Source organism: Danio aesculapii, chromosome 10, assembly GCF_903798145.1.
Source record: "Danio aesculapii chromosome 10, fDanAes4.1, whole genome shotgun sequence".
NCBI lineage: Eukaryota > Metazoa > Chordata > Actinopteri > Cypriniformes > Danionidae > Danio > Danio aesculapii.
In genome coordinates this window covers 32,198,921-32,224,620 of record NC_079444.1, presented here as the reverse complement: position 1 = coordinate 32,224,620, position 25,700 = coordinate 32,198,921, and the positions used below count along the sequence as shown (strand labels likewise).

At 35.7% G+C, this 25,700-nt stretch overlaps 1 protein-coding gene across 1 annotated transcript in view; it reads left to right on the top strand.

Moving 5' to 3' along the window:
* The window catches only part of uvrag (UV radiation resistance associated gene), a 242,107-nt gene that overhangs the window by 108,213 nt on the left and 108,194 nt on the right, over positions 1-25,700 (top strand). The window contains exons 10-12 of the mRNA XM_056466831.1: positions 4,572-4,659; positions 4,984-5,044; positions 17,527-17,692. Coding sequence (XP_056322806.1) covers positions 4,572-4,659; positions 4,984-5,044; positions 17,527-17,692 — 315 coding nt within the window. The remainder of the gene's footprint in view (positions 1-4,571; positions 4,660-4,983; positions 5,045-17,526; positions 17,693-25,700) is intronic.

Below are 25,700 nucleotides of genomic sequence, written 5' to 3'. Positions count from 1 at the left end.
CGACTTAATAGATTTGACAAAGTAGTCTTTACAACACTATTTACAAAGTTAAATGCGTACAAAGCAGAATCCCAATCCCAAACATAGTCAAGACAGGCAATCTGCTTGTTAAGACGTGACGTATCGGTGACATATGGAATACTGTTTCCGGGTCCGAGTCGCTACTCATTTGAATTGAGAAAATATTCGTTTATGGCCAATTTTTAGTCATATTACACATTAAATAGAATTTTCTATAAAATAATGGTGTACACATCGGTCTCTGGACTTGCAGCATCACAAATACCAATATTTAAACAATTTATAAGAAAAAAATATATTACTAAAATACTTGGCCATTTGATGTTAGGCATGAACAAATATATTGCGAGCACTATTTTGAAGAGTATTACATCGCTTTGTAAACCCTTATTATTACCATTTGATGAGTCTCCCCATACAGTTTGATATAGCACTTGGACCCGGAAGCGGCTTTGAGTGACATCACACTTAACAAGTGGAGAGGTCAGATAAACAGAAAGTTAAAAAATTTGATGTTACAATAATACTAAAAACTAGTACCCATGGTAGGAAAAGAATACCATAGAAGTTCTAACATTCTTCAGATGATCTTCTTTTGTGTTCAACAGAAAAAAGAAATGTAATATTTGGTGAAATTATCCTTTAAATGTGGAATACATTTAAAAAATATAAATAAATACACATCTGAATTCATCCCTTTTAAACGACCGCCACAGAGCCACACACATTCAGACAGCTGTCTCTGGGAGTAGATTCGCATCTCCTGCTTTTTTTGGCACATTAGAGAGCCACTTCCAGTAAAGACGGATCCAGTTATGTTCACAGTTTAGCAGTGGTGGGATGGAGATTTGGGTAGTGGTGTAGAGCAGGCCGGCTGGACCCACATGGAAGGTCGATCCTTCAAACCTCATCATTATTTCCTTTCCTGTTAGAGACTGTAAATGAACACCACATTACGCTCCATCATTACTCTTCATCTTCCTCCTGGAGTCGCAGAACGCAGTAGCTGAACGCTCAACATGAAAAGTCAACATTTTCTCAACCCCTGGCACTGGCAGACCTAGACAGATCTTGGGTTTTTTGTGGCCATTCTGAGGTATTGATGTGTTGAGGATGAAGATGATGATGATGAAAAAGAGGGAGGTGATGATGATGATGAAAATGGTGAATATGAGTAATAATAATAATAAGATGATGAAGATGATGATAATGAATATTATGATGATGAAGTTGTTGATAATAGAATGAATAATGTGATGATGAGGACGAAGATGATGATGAATAATAAGGTGAGGAAGATGATGATGACCAGGATAGGAAGAGCATGATGATGTTGATGAATATGATGATGATGATGAAGAAGAAGGTAGAGATGATGATGATGATGATGATGATAATAGTGAAAATTATGAAAATTATTAATAAGATGATGTTGATGATGAATAATAATATGATGATGACGGAAGATGATGATGATTATAAATAAAGATGATAATGAATAATAATAATATTATGATGAAAATGAATATAACGATGATGATGATGAAAAAGACAAAGATGAAGTTGATGACAAATAATAAGGTGAAGAAGATAATGACAATGATGAAGTTGAGGATAATGAAGAAGAGGAGGAGGAGGTTGAGGAAAATATGTTGATGAAGAAGAATATGATGATGATGATTAAAGAAGATGAAGATGGTGATGATGAAGACAAAGAAAATGATGATAATGAAAAATATTAATTATATGATGATGATGATGCTAATTATGATGAGAAAGATGGAGATGATGATGATGATGATGATGAATAGGATGATAGAATGAATAATTGATGATAAAGACGAAGATGATGATGAATAATAAGGTGAAGAAGAAGATGACGATGATAAGAGGATGATTAAGAAGAGCATGATGATGATGATAATGGTGAAGATGATTAATAAGATGTTGATGATGATTAATAATAATAATAATAATATGATGATGATAGAATGAATAATTGATGATGAAGATGATGATGAATAATAAGGTGAAGAAGATAATGACGATGATAAGAAAAGGGTGATGAAGAAGAGCATGATGATGATGATGATGAATAAGATGATGATTAAGAAGATAAAGATGATGGTGATTATGAGGATGATGGTGAAAATGATGAAGATGAATAATATGATGATGGTGATTAATAATATGATAATGATGATGATGATGATGATTATGAAGACAAATATGAAGATGATGATGATGAAAAAGGTGAAGAAGATAATGACAATGATGAAGTAGAGAATGATGAAGAAGAGGAGGAGGACGATGATGATGAATATGATGATGAAAATAATATGTTGATGAAGAAAAAGATGAAAATGATTTAAGAAGATGAAGATGATTATAAATAAGATGATAATGTAATAAATAATAAGATGTTGATGATGATAATAATAATGAATAATATGATGAAGAAGACAAAGATGATGATGATGAAGAAGAAGAAGAGGATGATGGAAAAAGACGACAACGATGATGATGATGATGATGATGATGATGATGATGATGATGATGACGACGATGATGAAAATGGGGTCAGAGCAGAGGAAGTTCATTGTAATTTGGCAGTCATGATAATGGAGTAGCTCTTACTAATACTTGATTACTGTTAGTAGATGGTGCTGAGCTTCATTAGCACAGAGAACTTCCTGCTGCTACAGTAATTTAAACATTGCAGTCAATTCTTCTTTCTTCAACCTCTTTCTTTTCGCTCTCTTCTCTGTCAATTTGTCACTTTCTTTGGCCTTAAATTGTATTTATAGACTATTGAAACCTAAAGTCACAGTTGAAGTCAGGTTCATTTTTTTCTTAGATTCACGTATAAAATATATACAAAAGGAAGGAGTTATTTTTAGTGGTTACTTCAAGTTTCAAACTTTTAATTATTTTTTTAAACTTTGGTCCTAATTTTGTAGTCAATGTCTGAGTTTCCTTGAATATTACATACACACATTTATTTATGTATTTTTGCATTTTTTAAAATAATATTTAATGAGAGATTATGAAATATGAGTAATATTTAATTATTCTAATTACTTTATTATCATGTATGTCTCTATTTATATTGTATTGTGAATAAAAAAAAATATATGAAATTTTGGTCACACTTTATTTTGATGGTCCGTTTGTTGAATTTAAATTACATAGCATCTACATGCCAACTAATTCTCACTAGATTATAAGTGGACTGTTAGGTTAGGTTGACATGTACTTGCAAAGTTTTTTATAGTCAGTTAAATGTCTGTTGAAGGAGCAGTATCAACAGATATTAAGCAGACAGTCTACTAATACTCAAATGGACCATCAAAATAAAGTGTTACCGAAATTTTATATTAATCTTTTATTTGTCTGACATTATTATTATTTTCATTCTTCTTCTTTTTCTACTACTATATTCTTCTTCTTATTATTAATAGTATTATTAGTATTATTGTTAACATTGTATGCCTGTTATACTTAGCATAATTTACTGTATATTTATATTATGTAAGATATGAAAAATAAGAGTATAAATAAAGATTTGTACCTAGGGTTGGGCGATGTCGACCAATTTGGCATCATATGATGTCTAATGTCATACATCGTGATTGATGATGGCATCATCGTCGTATAGGCGGCGGTGAATTAATTATTTATGAATTATTAATTAATAAAAAACGAATTAATTATTTGGTTTTAGTTTTACCCGTAACCAAATCGTAAATAAAGATAAGTTACACACAAGTTACCACCTGTCAATCACCTTTTCCGCAGGACTCTGGCATGAATAGGCAGAGTGATCTGTGTCGTTATAATGGCGTTGACAAACTTGGCAAAAAAGGTGCACAACCAACAGCAACCAACCAACAGCATCTGAGGTTTTCACTAAAATTACCACGTACAAGCATGAAAAGCGAAAGATTAAATCAGTGTACTGATGCTGTGACACGTTACCTTATAGATTCAAAAGACCGAAGTCGTTAGATGGAGACAAGATTAATTAACTATTATGTTTAACAACTATAGTGAGACGCCATCCAGCGGTACATCCTTGATAATCTGTCTGACGTGCACTGCTCTCTGGGGTGACTGCTGGAGCTCAGAGTCAGATGCGCGCAAAGCCTACACTGCAGCGCATGACAGAGTGTGTGTGTGTGTTTATGTGTGTGTGGTCACATGATGTGCGTTTTCAGTAGTATAGTGTGGACGGAGATCTTTTTTTAGAAATGCTCGATGAAACGCCATTGTGGACGTGGATCGTTTTCATTCTAAAATGCCATTTTAAAACTAAGACGTATTAGTGTAAACGGGGCCTACGTTTGTATTTTTTGCGAGCGGGTTGCTGCTGCCAGCTCAGCATCGTGATGGCATTGTCTATCGACCCAACCCGGTTTTATTTTAATTAGTTAGTATTGTTGTTGTTTTTCTGTATAATGATAAATGTCTTTGTTTATAGCTGATTTAAGTGCTATGTAAAAAAAAAATAAATAAATAAAGTTACATTTCTTGCATTTGTTCTTCAACAGAGAGCTGTTCCTGAAGTCTAAAGCTCAGCTCACCTTCCGCTGCCGGCAGCTCATATCAGAGCTTTCCTACATTTATCCCATTGATGTGGTGAGTCTTCAACACAAACACACAGACACACAACATCAAGCCATCTCATGTTGTGCTGATGGCTGGAGCGCGAGGCATGCTGGGAATGTTCGTGGTCAGAGATCTTTGTGGACTCTGGCGTTACTGGCTTTCATGCAGATCTAGAACTACTGTTCAGTGCCTTCTGCCAGTCAAATCAGTTTACAAAATAAAGCCACGGAGAATGAGCAGAAAACCGCAGTCAGACCAGAATGTCCTCAGCCAAACAAATGAAGGATCTGATGCTTGTTTCCAGAATGCTGTGCTCACCGCTGCTCTTCTGCTCTTTCCTTTTTCTGTTTGCAGAACAATCAGAACGATTATGTCATTTGCGGCGTCAAACTGCCCAATTCTGAAGACTTTCAAGGTAAGTTTGGAACTTGGCAGTTTAATATAAATTCTGCATTGATTGGAAGCTTCAGCTTCTGTTATATATTTTTTCTGGTCATCGTTTTTGGTCAGTTTTTGTATTAGTATTTTGTAGGGCTGGGCGATATGGCAGAAATGCAATCACGATAATTATTTTTCATATTGATTGATAACGATCTATATTTTGAGTTGTTAAGGCTTCCAGATTTAAAAGAATAACCCAACAATGACTGATACCACCAAAAATTAGAGCGCCCATTTAATGGCATAACATATTTTCGGCTGATGACTTTTTGGTGGCTGAAAATTTGATCTGGAATGTATCGAGTTCGATGCATCTCGAAAATTCGATACATCTTGAATCTCTACATCTCGGTGGCCAAAAATTCGATATCAACACACTTTTAGATTCCGATTGTTGCACATTTCTGCTGTGTGATTGGCTCTTAGATCAACATAGACATTTAGGTGCACCCACAAAAAATTAATGAGCACCACTGCAAATTGTATAATAACTAATTTACCGCAGTCGAGCTTCTTTGGTGATGATGTATACAGTGTTAATTTTACATTTAGCAGCCATTTGCGTTGAAAGCACAGTGAATGCAATGCATAGAGATTCAGGCCGTTAAACAGCTGATCCACTCCAATACTTTCAGCACTCTTTTCAAAAACACGCTCTCGACTAGCGAATCAACATTCACCCCATGATCAATATCATCGGCGCCATTATTTGTAACTGTAGGTGGGCTTGCAAACCTGTGTAGCCTAGTTTTCATTGCATCTTCTTCCATCAATCAATCCATCCATGTATCCATCCATCCATCTATGTATCCATCCATCCATGTATCCATCCATGCATCCATCCATGCTTCCATCCGTGGTTCCATCCATGCTTCCATCCATGCTTCGATATCATCAGCGCCATTATTTGTAACTTGGGTTTGCAAACCTGTGTAGCCTACATTTCAATGCGTCTTCCTCAGACTTCAACTATTTGCATATCCCACTGTCATAAAAGCTCCCTGTCTTCTCACAGCAGAAAGCATTGTGTAATTGACAGCTAATATAAACCATTGTAAGATATATGTATCAGGAAAAAAAAAAAGTTAAAGCAGGTCGCACTACAACTATTATATGCAGTCGCACAAATTCTCCCAAAATGGTCGCAATTTTAAGCCCTGCATATAAATATTTACTGTACTGTATCAGTGTTATTTTGAATGCCATTGAGTAACTGTTTTAGTTTTTAATAATAGTTTAAATTGATGTTGATTTTTAAGATCTTTCTGTTTTAATTTTTAGTTTTAACTTTTCTATGTAAACTAATTTAAATAATTTTACTTTTGTTTAATCAAAGTGAAAATGAGAAAAAAAGTTTTGGTTATTTTTTCAATTAGCATCTAAATAAAAACAAATAAACTTAAAATGTTATGCTTTTAGATTTAGCTAACTAGATTAACCCTGAGTGATTTATTAGCCCCCCTTAATTATTATTCCCTCTGTTTATTTTTTCCCCAATTTATAGAGATAATATTTTTTTCAACACATTTCTAAACATAATAGTTTTAATAAATAATTTCTAATAACTGATTTATTTTATCTGTCATGATGACAGTAAATAATATTTGACTAGATATTTTTCAAGACACTTCTATACAGCTTAAAGGGACATATAAAGGCTAAACTAGGTTAATTAGGTTAACTAGGCAGGACAAGGTAATTAGACAAGTTACTATCAGACATACTGTCTAATAATTCTGACTTTAACTGTATATCAGCAAAAACAAATAGTCAAATAAAAATGACCAAGTAACTTTGAAGTGGCAGTTGATCAAAAATTGTATTTGTGCAGAGCCATCAATATTAAAGTGTCTGCTTTCTCTGCGTTGATTTGCTGTCACTCTCTGAATTGACCAAAACCCCCATCAAGAATCCGATCTAGACTCATCTTGAACTTCTGGTCGGTTCTGCTTGACTGGCTGTAATTCCCTTCATTTCTGGCCTTCTTCAGTCTGGCTGTAGATCACAGGCTCCAGGCCATCAATCAATCATGCTTTTCTGATCAGGAAAACCTTCAGCTTGTGGTTGCGAGCGAGTCAGTTATTCAGCACAAACCCGTGGTTGGACCTTCTGACTTCTCACATTGTAGAAGAGAAAAGTATTTTATTAGGGCATTCATCTCCCACATCCCTATAGTTAGCCTTATGGGTTTTTTTAATAGGGGGAATGAATTGTGTTTGATGCCCACAAGTGATGTCCTTTGTTGTGCTGGCTGTTATTCATCTCATTTCCCATGTGTCCTTTAGGCAGCACTGTATGTGTCGCAGAGAATCAGGTTTGGCTTTTTTCAGGCAGGGAGGCTTGACTTCAAAGGAAGCAAGAGGTTAATGGGAGCCAGGTTGAACCACGCACGCAAGGACACACATATTCACATACATGCATGTGCTGGCCTTCACATATTCATGTGGCTTTAACTTGGCATATTTAAAAAACACAAACAAAAAAAAAACTATTTATACACATAAAAGTTGTAAATTTATTGCAGTTCCTGCATAAACTTATGACTAAATTATTCGCTGATGTTATATCTTGTTCAATCCATCAGTTGTTCTTTAGGTAATTTTTTCCTCCATCCATCCATCATCCATCTGTCATTCATTTGTGCATCCATCCGTCCATCTGTCTGCCCATTCATTCATTCAGCCAGCCAGCAGTCTGTAGTTAATTTGTTTGTTATATTGTTCAATGTATCATTTGTCATTCCACCAATCCAATCCACTCATCCAATCCATCCACTCATGCAATCCATCCATCCATCCATCCATCCATCCATCCACTCATCCATCCACTCATCCATCCATCCATCCATCCGTCCACTCATCCATCCATCCATCTTTACAATCCATCCAATCCGATCCATCCATCCAATTCATCCAATCCATGCAATTCATCCAGTCCAATCCAATAATGCAATCAATCCAATCCATATATGCAATCTGTCCGGTCCACTCCATCCAATCCAATTCAACCCAACCCAACCCAACCCATCCAATTCAATTCAATTCAATTCAATTCAATTCAATTCAATTCAATTCAATTCAATTCAATCCAATCCAATCCAATCCAATACATCCATTTTTCCAACCCCACCCATGCAATCCATCCAGTTCACTCCATCCAGCCCAATCCTCTAATCCAATAATCAAATCCATCCATGCAATCTATCCAGTCCACTCGATCCAATCCAATCCAGTCCTATCCAACTCATTCCATCCAATTCAATCCACTCCAATACATTCATTTATCCAATCCATCCATGCAATTTATCCAGTCCACTCCATCCAGGCCAATCCTCCAATCCAATAATCCAATCAATCTAATCAATCCAATTCATCCATGCAATCTATCCAGTCCACTCATCCCATTCACCCATCCATTCACCCATCCATTCATTCATCCATCCATCCACCCACCCACCCACCCATCCAATCCATGCAATCCACCCAGTCCAATCAATTAATCTAATCAATCCAATCCTTCTATGCAATCTATCCACTCCAACCCAATCCAATCCCATCCAATTCCATTCAATTTAATTCAATCCAATACATCCATTTATTTAATCCATCCAGTTTACTCCATCCAGTCCAATCCTCCAATCCAATAATCCAATCATTAAAGTCAATAAATCATTAATTATTATATTCGAATGAAATATTTTTGTAAATAAAGTTGAACAATTAGCATAATAAAAAAGGATTAATTTTCTATTTAGCATCATTGGAGAGCTATGATGATTTTTTTTAGTGAGCTTATTTAGGGAGTTTGTGATTCAGAATACAGAATCATTCTGCTCTACTATACAGATATAATTTATTATACAAAATAAATCTCCCTTAAGTAATATGGTCTTTCCACAGTGTGTTGTTTTTGACTAGAAAAATTAGTCTGTTCTAACCTGGAAGCCTTTTGTTAGCTGAAGTGTGGTAAGGGTTGTGTCTCAACTATGAACACACATTTATGACAAAGCACAGGAAGTGTTTTTTACAGCCACTTTTAAGATAAATAAAATCTTTTTACATGTAATAACAAGTTGACCATTTGTCCTTCCAGCTGCTTAGCAACCAAATGTTTTTTACTTGGAATTTGGGGGTTTTATTTGAATTTGCCTGAAATGCCTAGAAAGGTTGTCGTTCAGACAGTAATGGGGCCCATCAGAGTGATTTAAGATTGCATATAATTATTTAGGAAATGTACACGTCGGAGTGTTATTATACACATTTAAAGACCGAACACTAACATTAGCCGATCCTTGTTTTCAGGGTAGGTTTTAGCCTCTGGTGATGCCTTTGACCCCATCAGGAAAGGGTATCGCTGAGGTGAACTCAAGTTTTGCGTGGTATTAGGTTATTATGCGGCTCCCTGTAACTTAAGGGCCCTCAGGAGACCTTCATGAACTAGCATTGACTTAACAAATGGCCAATGATTTATAACTTCAGATTGGAGAGAATTAACTTAAATTGTTGGGGGGGGCGCTATAGAGGATTGCATGGAGTAGACGTGTTTTGCTGAGCTCCTCCACACCAACTTTACAATTTAAAGAAATTAGCCGTCTTCAACTCTAACTATATATCCTTGCTTTCTGAATATCTAATTGAACTGTTTTTTCACTACTCGGTCTATATTTTGATACACGAGAATGCCCTTAAAGCAACCAAAAGCCTCAAAAAGCTCTGGTCAGTTAGCAGCCAGCCACGAGGAAGCTAACCCCACCATCAGCCAAACAACCGTCGACGGAGACATACCTCCTGCGTGGGAAAAGATTTCAAACAAGATTCTTGCAACTATACATGAGAGATTTGACAAGTTTGAGGAAGACTTTCGATCTCTCCAGACGACGGTGCGGGAGTTTTCGGAAAGAGTAGAGGCTGTCGAATCTCAGGCGCTGGATCACGATGGCCGACTGCACTCTCTTGAAACGGCTGTATCGGACCTGCAGAAATCTAACAAAAATCTCAAAGCTAAGGTCAACGACCTAGAAGGGCGATCTCGGCGAAATAATATTAAAATAATTGGAGTTCCAGAAGGAGAGGAGAAAGGGAGACCGACTGAGTTTATTGCGACACTTATTCCAAAACTACTTGGTGAATCCCACTTTCAAAGCCCACTAATTATTGACCGCGCTCATCGCGCGCTCAAACCAAGGCCGTCGGAGGGAGAAAGGCCCCGCATCATCATCGCCCGTGTCCATTTCTATCAAGAAAAAGAACTGATCCTCCGGCTCCGTCGCGATCGCACTCTAGAGTACAACGGTCACAAGATATTCATATTTCCGGATTATACCGCAGAAGTGATGGAGCTACGGAGATCATTTGGTGATGTGATGGGAGAGCTCAGAGAGTTAAAAGTGTCACACAGTCTCCGTTTTCCTGCGCGCCTCAGCTTTCAGCACAATGGACAGCTCGTGACCTTCTCAGACCCTGCAGAGGCGGCTAAATATGTGACATCCAGGCTAAGATAGAGGATCATACACAACGCTGATATCACAATCAAGGTACTTTTTAATGCTGCCGAGTAAGTCTTGTTTCGGCCTAACTAAGATGACGTACATTATACATTAATGGGGACGGCCTCATTATTATCAGAAACGTGGTAATGGAGCGGAACGGAACCACCGGAGCTGGGATATATCGTCACCTCCATGCGAATGGTGTTCTCCAGTCCAAGAAAGGATGTAGTGCTTCATGTTGGGGAAGCCTGTTACGGGGGAGGGTTGTTGGACTTTGTTCGAAGTCGTGAAAAGTTCCACTTGTTCGAGTTTCTATATGTTTTTTTTTTTGTTTTGTTTTGTTTTTTTTTTTTTTGTTTTTTTTTGTTTTGTTTTTTTTCTTCGGAGAGGGGGAGGAGTCGTCTCGCCTCAGTGTTTCATTTTCTACTGTTTAAAGGGTAGATGACTACTAATAATCAAACCATGAATATAGTCTCTTGGAATGTGAGAGGGCTCGGTCATGTAATTAAAAGGAGCAGGGTTTTTGCACATCTGAAATCACTTAAGGCCGATATAATGTTTCTGCAAGAAACCCATCTTAATGCTGCCAACCAATGTAGACTCAGAGCTAACTGGATATCTCAGGTATATCAGGCCCCGTTTAATGCTAAAGCTAGAGGTGTAGCTATTCTCTTTCGCAAAACTGTGGTATTTCGCCTCTCATCAATGGTTGCTGATCCTCAGGGAAGGTTTATAATGGTGATCGGTCATATCAACTCGCTCCCCATAACTTTACTCAACATCTATGGTCCCAATTTTGATGACCCAAATTTTTTTCGGAAAATATTTAGCATAATTCCAGACACAAATACCACAAACCTTATAATAGGTGGTGATTTTAATTGCTACTTAGACCCATATATGGATAGACTTTCTACAAAACCACCACCCACGATTACTTCAGTGCAAATGCTTCATAATTTAATTAAATCTAGAAATCTAGTTGATATCTGGAGGCTTCAACATCCAACGGATAGAGACTACTCGTTTTACTCACACGTGCATAAATCATATTCTCGAATCGATTACTTTCTTGTAGCATCTGAACTGATTTCTAACATCGGCAAAACCAAATATAATAACATAATAATATCTGACCATAGTCCTGTCATGCTCCAACTTGAAAATATTCTGCCAAAGCGTAACTATTGCTGGCGTTTCAACCCTATGTTAATCCAAGATCCAACTTTTTTGTCATACTTAAATGATAAAATGGATGAGTATTTCTCAACTAATGATAATGGTGAGGTCTCAGACTCAGTCTTATGGGATACTTTAAAAGCTGTAATGCGGGGACACATTATTTCATACGAATCATCTAAAAAGCGTGCTTTGAATAGCCGACTGCAAGAAATTGAAAATATACTCCCAAACTATGAACAAACATACAAAAAGTCACTATCCAATTCTGATTATAATAAAATTTTAAAATTAAAATATGAGTATAATTCTATCCTAAATAGACAGATAAGTACCCTACTTCTCAAACTTAAACAGAAACACTTCGAGCTGGGAGACAAACCTGGAAAACTACTTGCAAGACAACTAAGAGGAGAACAAGCCAACAAAGTAATTCATATGGTAAAAACAAAAACAGGTGATTTAATAACAAATCCTGATGAAATAAATGGTTGTTTTAGGGAATTTTATTCAGATTTATACACTTCTAAAGCTAATCACAATGACCCAAATTACGACAACTTTTTCTCAAAATTGGACATGCCAAAGCTCAGTGAGATCTCTAAACTAGAACTGGAATCCGAAATATTAATCGAAGATATATTAAAAGCAATTCATGCCTTTCCCTCAGGGAAAGCCCCAGGCCCAGATGGCTTTGGGTGTGAGTTTTTTAAAACCTTTAGCAAGAGACTAGCCCCCTATATGCTGAGAATGCTGCAAGACTCAATTAAGAAGAATACACTTCCAGATTCATTGTATGATGCAAATATCTGCGTAATTTTGAAAAAAGGGAAACCTGAGACAGATCCAGCTAATTACAGGCCCATTGCCCTTTTAAATTTTGATCAAAAAGTGTTGACTAAAATATTAGCTGATAGACTGGCACGACACATTTCTACAATTATCCATCCAGATCAGACAGGCTTTATTCCAGGAAGGTTCTCATTCTGTAATGTCCGCCTTTTACTTAATATTTTATATGCAAAAGGTAAATTAACCAACAAACCAGCTGCAATTCTCTCATTAGACGCGCAGAAAGCCTTTGATCAGATTGAATGGCCGTATATATTTGAAACGTTAAGGCAGTTTGGATTTGGAGACAAATTTATTAACTGGATCAAAATAGTTTATCTACGTCCATCTTCATCTGTTTTGACAAATGGCATCAGATCTAACCCCTTCGTATTGCAACGTGGAGTACGTCAGGGTGACCCTCTATCCCCTCTTCTTTTTAACATTGCACTTGAGCCATTAGCAGTAGGTGTTAGAACTAATCCACATATCCAGGGTATTTCTCTTGGCAATGCCAAAAGCTTGATCAGTTTATATGCTGACGACGTTTTACTTTACATCTCTGATCCAGTTTCTACTATCCCTAAGATTCTCAACTATATTGATAGTTTCAGTAAGTTGTCAGGTTATTCAATTAATTGGGAAAAAAGTGAATTTATGCCTTTAACAAATAATTTAAGTGACACTTTTTTAAACAATTTACCTTTTAAAATAGTAAACAATCATTTTACCTATCTCGGCCTGAATATTCCAAAGAACCCCAAACACTTATTCAAATTAAATTTCTTAGATATGATTAACAGAATCAAAGCTAACATTGAAAGATGGAAGTTGCTCCCATTGTCACTAATTGGCCGGGTGAATGTGATAAAGATGGTTGTTCTGCCAAGGTTCTTATATCTTTTTCAAAATCTCCCGATATATTTACCCATGTCTTTTTTTAAACAAATTGATTCAATTATTCTCTCATTCATTTGGAACTATAAAACACCACGCATAGCCAAAGCCCATTTACAAAAAAATACAGATAGCGGAGGTCTTGGCCTTCCAATTTTCAAGCACTATTACTGGGCAGCAAATGCCAGAGCTCTCACATTCTGGCAAAGGGGTGTTCTGGAGGATGTGACATATGAGACTTCCCCATTATGGGTTTATGCCGAGGCCATATCTGTGCCAGAGTCCTCTCTCCCAACATTGCTTTTTACAGAGTGTAAATTAATTAAAAAACAAGGAAGCTGTAATTTTGTGGTAAGGAATTCGTTACGGATTTTAAATCAGATAAATAAATTTTACAAATTACCTAAGGTTTCAGTCAATACGCCGATTTCACACAATCCTTCATTTAAACCTTCCCTGATTGACAGTACTTTTACAGCATGGAAAAGAAAAGGGCTATCTCACATAGGAGATCTTTACATAGACAATCAATTTGCATCCTTTACACAGCTGAAGGATAAGTTTTCTCTCCCGCAGTCTCACTTCTTTCGCTATCTGCAAATTAGAAACTATGTAAAGGAAAATATCTCACAATTTATAAACAAACCAGAAAGTCATATTATTCAGAAACTTCTATCCTCAAACCCTAATACTAGACACCTAATATCAAGCTTTGTTCGTGTTTTTGAGGCTCCAATATGCACTAAGCACATTAAGATAGCTTGGGCCATGGATTTAAATGAAGAAGTGGCTGATGAGATCTGGGAAGAAGCCCTGTCAAGAATAAAAAAAGCTTCAATAAATTCGAGACATAAATTAATTCAATTTAAAGTTTTACATCGCCTTCATTTTTCTAAAACTAGATTAAGTAAAATCTTTCCCTCTGTATCTCCTAAATGTGACAGATGTGGTAGAACAGAGGGGACTTTGGCACATTTATTTTGGTTTTGTCCTGTTCTTTATGAGTTTTGGTCCAGCATCTTTGAGTTGTTTTCCAGTGCTTATGGAACCACTATCCAACCTGACTACAATTTGGCTATTTTTGGATATTCAAACATAATGGACACTTTTCCTTCAACCCAACAGCAAGCCCTGATGGTTGGCATGATTACAGCTAAAAAAATGATCTTACTTAATTGGAAGTCTCCAAAGGCTCCCTGTTTTAAGAGATGGTTGAATGAGCTGCTTTATGTCATTCAAATGGAACGACTACGTCTTGAAACTTCACAGAAAAAAGCTGAAACCACATGGGGACCTATTTTAAGACTCTTGGGAATCTAGCATTTTACCTTTGGAAATTTTCATCTCTAACTCATATATTCATGACACTGACTTTGTAGAAATGTGAATACTGTCATCTTTTAAAAAAATGTGTTTATGCTGCATATGTCATGTGTATACTTATATATTTGATAACTGAGACGATTCCTCCCTTTGTTGTTGTTTTTTTTTCTCTCTTTCTTTTCCTTTTTTTTTTTTTTTTTTTTTTTTTTTTTTTTTTGAGGGGGTGGGATGGGGCTAATGTCAATTATTTTGTATTGTATTTATTATTATTTTTGTATTATTATTTGTATTGTACTGTGTTTGTTAAAATCTTATAAAAATGGTAAATAAAACAAAATATTACAAAAAACTTAAATTGTTGTGACTCATCCTTTAAACCAGAACGTACAAATCATGAGCTCATCTGAAATGAATGTAGTAGTTGTAGTGTATAAACAATGTGACTTTTGAACTAATACATTTATTAAAAATGTTTTTTTTTTCTAATACTACAAATATCTGTCTGTCTATTATTTGTTGTTGTTCATTCTGTCATTCATGCTCTGCCATTTAGTTTGTCCGTTCATCCATCTATCCGTCCGTCTGTTCATCTGTCCCATCCATGTTTGTTCCATTCATCCACCCGTTTATTCCATCCATTCATCTGTTTATCTTTTGTTTTATCCGTCCATCCATCCGTCCATCCATCCGTCCACTCCTCCCTCTGTTTATCATTCATTCCACTCCTCCCTCTGTTTGTCATTTGTTCCATCCCTTCGTACATTCATTATTTGTTTCCTTCATCCGTTTATCATTTGTTCCGTCCATCTATCCATCTATCCATTTATCATTTGTTTCATCCCTTCCTCAGTTTATCATTTGTTCCATCCATCCATCCATTTATCATGTTCCATCTATCCATTTATCATATGTTCCATCCCTTCCTCAGTTTATCATTTGTTCCATCCATCCATCCGTTTATCATGTTCCATCTATCCATTTATCATATGTTCCATCCCTTCCTCAGTTTATCATTTGTTCCATCCATCCATCCGTTTATCATGTTCCATCTATCCATTTATCATTTGTTTCATCCTTCCCTCAGTTTATCATTTGTTCTATCAATCTATTCATTTATCATTTGTTCTATCCCTCCCTCAGTTTTTCATTTGTCCTATCATTCATCCGTTTATCATGTTCCATCTATCCATTTATCATTTGTTTCATCCTTCCCTCAGTTTATCATTTGTTCTATCCATCTATTAATTTATCATTTGTTCCATCCCTCCCTCAGTTTATCATTTGTCCTATCATTCATTCGTTTATCATGTTCCATCTATCCATTTATCATTTGTTCCATCCCTCCTTCAGTTTATCATTTGTTCTATCCATCCTTTCGTTTATCATGTTCCATCTATCCATTTATCATTTGTTTCATCCCTTCCTCAGTTTATCATTTGTTCCATCCATCCATCCGTTTATCATGTTCCATCTATCCATTTATCATATGTTCCATCCCTTCCTCAGTTTATCATTTGTTTCATCCATCCATCCGTTTATCATGTTCCATCTATCCATTTATCATATGTTCCATCCCTTCCTCAGTTTATCATTTGTTCCATCCATCTGTTTATCATGTTCCATCTATCCATTTATCATTTGTTTCATCCTTCCCTCAGTTTATCATTTGTTCTATCAATCTATTAATTTATCATTTGTTCTATCCCTCCCTCAGTTTTTCATTTGTCCTATCATTCATCCGTTTATCATGTTCCATCTATCCATTTATCATTTGTTTCATCCTTCCCTCAGTTTATCATTTGTTCTATTCATCTATTAATTTATCATTTGTTCCATCCCTCCCTCAGTTTATCATTTGTCCTATCATTCATTCGTTTATCATGTTCCATCTATCCATTTATCATTTGTTCCATCCCTCCTTCAGTTTATCATTTGTTCTATCCATCCTTTCGTTTATCATGTTCCATCTATCCATTTATCATTTGTTTCATCCTTCCCTCAGTTTATCATTTGTTCTATCCATCTATTCATTTATCATTTGTTCCATCCCTCCCTCAGTTTATCATTTGTCCTATCATTCATTCGTTTATCATGTTCCATCTATCCGTTTATCATTTGCTCTATCCATCCTTTCGTTTATCATGTTCCATCTATCCATTTATCATTTGTTTCATCCTTCCCTCAGTTTATCATTTGTTCTATCCATCTATCCATTTATCATTTGTTCCATCCCTCCCTCAGTTTATCATTTGTTCTATCCATCCTTTCGTTTATCATGTTCCATTTATCCATTTATCATTTGTTCCCTCCCTCCCTCAGTTCTTCATTTGTTCCATCCATCCATCCGTTTATCATGTTCCATCTATCCATTTATCATTTGTTTCATCCTTCCCTTAGTTTATCATTTGTTCTATCCATCTATTCATTTATTATTTGTTCCATCTAACCATACATCCGTTTATTATTTGTTCCATCCATCCAACCATCTTGTTCTATTAGTCACTCTTTCTATATTGACAATAAAAGCAATGTCACACTGAACATTTAAATCTCAAAATAAGTATTTGGTTGAAAAATGAAGTTTTATTCCTCCTTCATTCTTATGGTTAAATTTAACTCAGTGATTTCTTCATATCATTTAGCATTTGACTTATTTAATGAGTTCTATCTGCAGTGCAGTCAAGTTTTTTACTACCATGTTCACATTTCCCTCTCCTCTTTTTCTTTGTTCTCTGCAGCAAAGGATGATGGGAGTATCGCAGTGGCTCTTGGCTACACGGCACACTTGGTGTTGATGATTTCGTGCTTCCTGCAGATTCCGCTCAGGTATCCAGTCATCCACAAGGGTTCCCGCTCCACTATTAAAGACACCATCACTGACAAACTCACAGAGAAGGAGAGAGAGTAAGATGCTTTTTTCACATTCTTTGTGCACATTCATTACTCGGTCATGCTTCATTATGCTTCTTAAGTTTACTCGCATTGCTGGGTTATTGGTTTGCATGTAAATCAGGACAAGTTATCTTCAATGGAAGAACTGATATGATGTCATGTATTTTTATTTTAATTATAACTTATTAAACCAAGTTAATCATGTTTCTAACTTAGTTATTTAGGTTAGGAAAGCTATTTTAAGTCAGGTTAATATCTTTTCAAAAGTTTAACCATCAGATTTATTTGATTTTACATTAAAAAATGAAGGCAAGAAGGGTTTTTTTTGGGCAGTTTATTTGAGTTATCAGCAAAATTTGACATTTAATTTTTTTAATCGTTGTGCATGGTTTATTTACTACCCTTAAAAAAAAAAACACGTATTTTCAATATAAAAAGTTATTGTGGACTGGATTTATTTTTCCTTTTATCACAGTCTTGGACATGTGAACGATTAGCAACAACATTGACTTTGATGCATTGTTAGATTTTCATTCTTTTTTTCTAATTTACTGTCGGTGGCTGTTTTTGCCCCATTGACTTCCATTATAACCACATTTGATGGTGCATAAATACACAGTCTTTGTTGTTGTTTCATCCATGTAGTTCTGAGATATTTAGATTTTCTCAGACAAATCAAGGTAAGTGCGTAAAGGTCACTCTCACAGACAGGCATGCACACATTTTAATTTGCTGTCAAATTCCATATAAAATCCAGTAACTAAGCTTTTTTATTGCACAGGTCTATCTAAAGGGTTAATGGTGAAAACTGATGATCAACAGTAAAAATTACAAATTTTACCTCTTCCCAACAGGAAAAACCACCAACAATCAAAAATGCATGATTAGATGGTGCAACGGTTTTGTAATCAAAAAAATGTGGTTATAATTGAAGTCAATAGGGCAAAAACAGCCACCAACATTAAATTAGGGAGAAAAATATGAACATCAATCAAAAACAGTGCATCAAAGCCAATGTTGTTTCACATGTCCTTTGATAAAAGGTAAAAACAAATCCAGTCCACAATTACTTTTTATATTGAAAATACTTCATTTTGTGTGTTTTTTCCACCAAATCAACAACATCATTTATGAATTTGGCAATTAAAGAGTTAAAATTCTGTACTTTTCTAGGCAATTTAGTAGTTTTGATCAGGACTGAGGTTGATTAACAGATTTATGCAAAAACAAGTGAAAAAAAAACATTAATCTGATACATTTTTACAGCAGTTTAATTCAGTGGATGTTTTCACCCCAATATAGCAAAAGGGTAGCCAATTTGCTATAAGTGTATCGTTGAGGTTTTTTTTTTTTAATCAAAGCATTTTTTCAAAATAAGATTTGCTACCAAAAAATCATTCTGCTAGTTGAAACACAGAAAAAAATATGGTCAAATTAAGACTCAAAATCACCCCAGAGTGGATGAAAACATCCCCAACAGCACATAAGGGTTCATTAGTTTAAAATAGAAAACCAGCTAAAGCATACCAACAGACCTCCTGCACTTTCTTAAGAGTAATATTTCCACATATTTTTACATTTGTGGTTTATGTGTGTAATTTGTGCACCTGTCTGGTTCAATATGTGTGTTCAGGCCTTCAGGGGTGGTTTAAAGGCCCTCTTGAATTAAACGCTACTCAAACGCCACAGGGTTCCAGCTTTCATGTGCCTGTCCTGTCGGGCCTGAGCCCTTCACCTAGCTTTCATCCATTCCTCTTTAACTCGCTGTCCTTTCATCTTTTTATCTCATCCTCCCTCTCTGTAGATTCAGCACATCTGCTTCTGTATGGGAGATAAATAGCATCCTCAAAAGAGATGGTCGTTGCATGCTTAGGTTTATATGTAAGCATATTTGCGCATCGTACTACTTGACATATTCTGTTCCTTAAGTGAAACTGCAATACTTATAGGAGATCAAGTAGATCTCCAGCTTTGATTACTTTTAATATTTTTTTGATTCAAGGTGGGTTTTTTGACCCTTTTGTCACTTTTTTTCTTTCTTTTAAATAGAGACAACAGGAGTGGACACATTTGTTAACTAAGCTCTGAACATCGTGAACACCATCGATTATTTATTTTATTTTTTTGTATTTTAATAAGACACTCACTTCTTTTGTTTGTTCGTTTTTTTTCCCTTCCTTCCTTCCTTCCTTCCTTCCTTCCTTCCTTCCTTCCTTCCTTCCTTCCTTCCCTTCCTCCTTCCTTCCTTCCTTTCCTCTTTCTTTTTTCTTTCTTTCTTTTGTTTTGTTTGTTCGTTTGTTCATTCCATCCTTGTTTCGTTCATTCCTTTGTTACTTCCTTCCTTTGTTTTGTTCCTTCGTTCGTTCATTGTTTCATTCCTTCCTTCCTTCCTTCCTTCGCTCGCTCTTTCTTTCTTTTCTCTTTTCTTTCTTTCTTTCTTTCTTTCTTTCTTTCTTTCTTTCTTTCTTTCTTTCTTTCTTTCTTTCTTTCTTTCTTCTTTCTTTCTGTTCGTTCCTTCCATTCTTGTTTCGTTCGTTCATTCGTTTGTTTCTTCCTTCCTTGGTTATTTTTTCGTTTTGTTCGTTGTTTCATTCGTTCGTTGTTTCATTCCTTACTTCATTCCTTTGTTGTTTTGTTCGTTCATACCTTCCTTCATAGTTTTATTTTTTTATTCCTTCCTTCGCTGTTTCCTTCCTTCCTTGCTTTTTTTGTTTCGTTCCTTTCTTCCTTCATTGTTTCATTCATTTGTTTGTTGTTTTGTTTGTTGTTTTGTTTGTTAGTTAGTTAGTTCCTTCCTTCCTTCCTTCCTTACTTTATTTCTTTATTGTTTCCTTCCTTCTTTGTTTCCTTTCTTTGTTGTTTCCTTCCTTTCTTTCTTTCTTTCTTTCTTTCTTCCTTTCTTATACAATATTTACAAAACTTAAATTCTCAGCTTCTCTGGAATTGCAGTTTTAAGTGTTTAGGTAAAACAAGTTTTGTTTTATTTGTAAACTACTAAGAAATATTTATTCTCATAATTCATTATATAGCAGTTTGTTTAAAAAAGGTGGCATGTTTTTATGCATGTTTATGTTCAATTTTAGAGGGCACAGCAGGGTGTTCGCGGGGTCTTAAAAAGACATACATTTCTAAAACAAATAAATGTTTTTTTAGATCTTAAATTATTTTACAGGTCTTAATTTTCCTTTGTTCACCTAAAGCCTCCCAATCTGACGAACATCACCCATCCAATCACCAACAATTAATGTTAATAAAACAAAAGTTACTATTATTAACTATATTTACCAGTGTGGTTTAATTATCTTGCTTACATCCTTACAATAGCATTTGTGTAAAAGCTCCCCATGTATTTATTTATTTATGTATTCTGGTGAGGACACTGGCCTGGACATTTTCAGACATCTTCAGACATTTTGTTTGTCGTTTTTAGTAATGCTAAATAAAATGTATGTATATTACTAGAATTTGCTTGTTTTGACACATTATTTAAAATATGTGGCTAAAAAATAACTAAATTATTATTATTATTATTTTTAAATGGGACAAGTAAAAATATTTTCCACTGAACATTAGAAAAAAGTTTACTTCATTAAGGTCTTAAAAAGCTCTTAAAGTCTTAAATTTGACTTGATGAAACCAACATTTGACTGAATAATGATTTTAATTTTTATCAAAACAAATGAAAACAGTATTATTATGCTCATGCTTTATTTTCTAGTTGGAAGAGATGTTATCACTCCATTACAGAATAAAACAAACATAAATCTTTTTTTTTTTTTCTCAAATATAACAATTTCACATTTCTCATCTCATAATATATTCAGGAAATCCAGAGAAACTGAGAATTTTCAAATGCTTTCTTTATTTTTTCCATACCTGTTTGTATCTCAATGGTGTGGGTGGCATTAAGATGTTTGCCAAGAGTATATTGGTGCAAAGGTGTTTTAAACTTGAAACCAAGAACAAAAAGAAGTGCTTGAAGTACATCAGAGCCATAACTGTTATATGAATGGATTAATGTTCGTTAGACTATTCCTCCAGGTCTGTTTGTAAACATTTCTAACCTTTGAAATCCATGTTTACAACTTTATAAATGTTTATAACATTTCCTCATCTAATGAGATTCTTACGCAACCCTTGAAACCACCATGTTTGTCTGCTCTGCCACGAATGCAGGTCTTTTTTCCCCCCTAATCTTCATAGTTTCATGTTAAATTGCATCCTTAGGGTGTGATATGTCGATCCGTGTTTAAGATGCTTGTAATTTGACTTTTTTTGTGTGTGCTTGCCATGGTAACGGATACATACTCTTCGGGCTTGGCCTGTGGGGTCCGAAGACCCTGGCATTTTGATGCCAGAATGTGTGGGCACTGCAATTACAGCGCCGGCTACCTCATTTAAATTACTGTTTTTGCTGTGTTTTGGTGCCGTAACTAAGCAGGAGCAATCCAAGAAATGAGGCTGCTGGTGTGTGCTGATTACATGTCTGTGGTGCACATGCCCAGAGAGGTATCACATTCCTGCATTCCGCACATGGCGAAAAGCCCCTTAATGAAACTCGCAATAAAATTGGATTGTTATAATCAGATGGGCCCCTTTTGAATGACGGCCTCAAGATGCCTTTCTCTGCTTTTGATGTTGGATTAATGGCTGATTTCAACAGCTTATAAATGAGGAGGAAGATGATGGAGAGGTAAGAGAGAGGGCGGCTGAGAGTATAATCCTGCATTTGGACAGCTCTTATCCTTGTGGTTTGTAATGGCTCAATGAAATACTCAGATTTAGATGCGTGGTTTAGAGTGAAGTTAAACAATAAATTAAACTTTAATTCTTACAATCTATTACATTGGCTCATATTTGTTTAAATTTGTATTGTTTATTTTTTGTATTGTTTATTCTACTAGAATCTTGTGGTCTGATTTGGATGCTCTTAAACGCAGGTGGTGGGACACACTGAAATAAACATGCCAAACAGACACACAACATGTCTTTAAAATACCATTAATCATAATTATTATAAGAAATATACAAATAAATGCTGTTCATTTAAACTGTACTCACATTCAAATCTAAATATCAAATCTTCGCCAATTAGTGAAGTTTTTTTCCCTCTCCGCTGTCGCCACTGGCTTGCATAGTTCGGGATCTGTAGAGCTGCGCATCGTTCGTTTTGCTCTTCAGTGTTTGGACTCTCAGTAGTGATTTTTAAACCACATTGAACTGAGCTAAACTGAACTACACTGTTCCAATTTACTATGACTTTTTATGTGAAGCTGCTTTGACACAATCTACATTGTAAAAGCGCTATACAAATAAAGGTGAATATATACAGCTGGGAAAATAAGTATTGAACGCGTGATGTTTTTTTTTACCTGGGAATAATGCTTCTAAAGGACCTGTTAACAATTGAACCAGTTTTTTGGTTATGGCAGCTCAAAGACGCCTCTCATATGAAGAATGAAGTCACATGCATTGCTCAGGTGTGAATTTTTCACAGACTTCACCAAAGTGTTAAAATCTTGATCGGTCTGTGGGTTTTGTCTATCAAATCTGAGCTTTATTTTGTATTTTATATTGGATTTGAGTCAGGTGATTGGCTGGGCCATTCTAAAACTTGATTTTCTTTCTCTGAAAGCATTCGAGTTTCCTCTGCTGTGTTTTGGATCATTGTCTTGCTGAAATGTCCACCCTGGTCTCATCCTACTAATGTAGATGCTGGACTGAAGCAGCTAATATTAATTTACACTGATGAAGGACAGACGGTTGTTGAATAACTACTGAGAGATTTCAGTTGCTGTCTGGGCTTTCACTACCTTTCTACACCTCCCTTTCTTCATGTGTTCAATGCCTTTTCCCTGTGTCATTTCATTTTATTACACATAACTTCATTTGTAAACTAATTCGATTTGTTTTCTTTGCATAAATGGATTTCTTTGGTTGTTATCAACATTCAATACTTTAACTGCTGTAAGCACATTAAAAATTAATCCACACACAAATAGCTAAAACTAAATGTAACAAAATAATAATTCAACGATGCAACCTTGTTCAAACTATTAATTAAAATAACACTTATATCACAAGATAATTATTTTTCAATTTAAATGATCATTGAAGGAGGCAATATCTCAATTAGGGTGTTACTACACTTTTTCAGAAATGTTTTAAAGGAAATTGCTTACCTGAAAACAAAAGTTCTGTATTTTTTGTGCAAGTCAAAATAGTTAAACAAAGGTTATGCTTCTTATATGACTTTTTCTCCTTGTGTATTCTATTAAAAAACTAAGCTAAGTCATAGAGATTTGGAGTAAAATACAGGAATACACACATTCTTGTCCATCCATCCATCCATCCATCCATCCATACATGCATACTTTGTCCATCCATCCATCCATCCATCCATCCATCCATCCATCCATCCATACATGCATACTTTGTCCATCCATCCATCCATCCATCCATCCATCCATCCATCCATCCATCCATCCATCCATTCATTTATCCCAAAAAAATTTAAAACAAAACTTGATTTTGATAAACATTTAAATCCATCATTTAAATAAATAATGTGCCTTTCTCATTTAAGGAACTTTTTACATTTAAAAGCAAATTATGACCAGAGGTAGGTCAAAATATGTGTAAGAATAAGTAATATGTGGCAGAGCAGTCTAATATAAGAAATGGCACTGTCTGATTCCATCAGTCGACAAAACCTTTGTTTCTTTGTGGCGTTTTCCACTCTTTACAAACTCATTATTAACATTATTATCAAACAATTTTGTGCTGGATTGAAGCACAATGAACGGTTATCCCTCTGTTTTTTAATATAAATATTCAGAATAGGTTTAAAGGAAAGTGCTTACCTGAAAACAAAATTCTGTATTTTTTGTGCAAGTCAAAATAGTTTAAAAACATGTTATGCTTCTTATATGACTTTTTCCTCCTTGTGTATTCCATTAAAAACTAAGCTAAATCGAACAGATTTGGAATAACACAGGGGAATATTCGTTCATATTTGGTCGATATATACCTTTAAATGAACAGCGTCAGTACTTTTAGTTGGCTAGGACCTCAACTCCTCCATGTAGACCAAATATTTAAAAAAAGGCGTCTAATTTATCTGAGCAGAAATGACCACATCCTTGGCTGCGGCTGGCCTAGATTAAGCCGTGCACGTTTCCCATTTGAAACTATGTCAATTTGTTGCGTTCAATATGGCCGCTGAGACATTCTAGCCACACAACCATAACACAACAAGCCATCTTTCTCAGGGCACCAGCAAATCCTTTACAAGGTTCACAGACAGCACATTCGTCCGCCAGTCAACAGCGACTCCCCGGAGACGGTGCTGTTATGAAAGTCAAACACCAATCAGGACACACTCTTGCTGACCCTCGGATTGTATGTTTGTGAATGTATGCTTGTTTGCCATTAGCAGCAGCTGAGCAGGGGGTGAAGGCGCTCAGCTGTTTAAACGGCCCCCAAATATGTGTGTTTGCCGATGAATCAGGTGCCGCTGAGAAGATGAAGGTCTGACCCTTCAGAAGTCTTGACTCCAAAGCTCATTTAAGTATGAGTTACAAGGAGAAGGAGAACAGAGGGTCCTATGTGGCCCTCGTAATTAACTCCGCACGAGACCAGATCCTATTATCCGCGCTCCTTCTGTGACCCCTGTGACCTCCGCACACCATAACTTACAGCAATAAGAGCCGTAATCAGCCCCAATGTGTCATTGTTTAACATTGTGTCAGCTTTAGACTTGACAAATACTGTTTAAATCTTCCTCTCTATCTCTGGGTTGGCGTCTATCTCTGTGTCTTGGGTTTTGTGTAGTGGGTGTTCTCCGAGCTGCAGCCTATTAATCTCCTCTAGTTTGGGAAGATGCACCGGAGGTCCTCAAAACTGCACTTAGTGTATGACTTTGCTTTGTAGCCTGTGGTCTACAGCGAGACAGAGCGAATCAAGCTGTCATTTCCGAGCTCTAGTATGTAAGTAGTTATTTGAAAAAAAGCTTTTATCC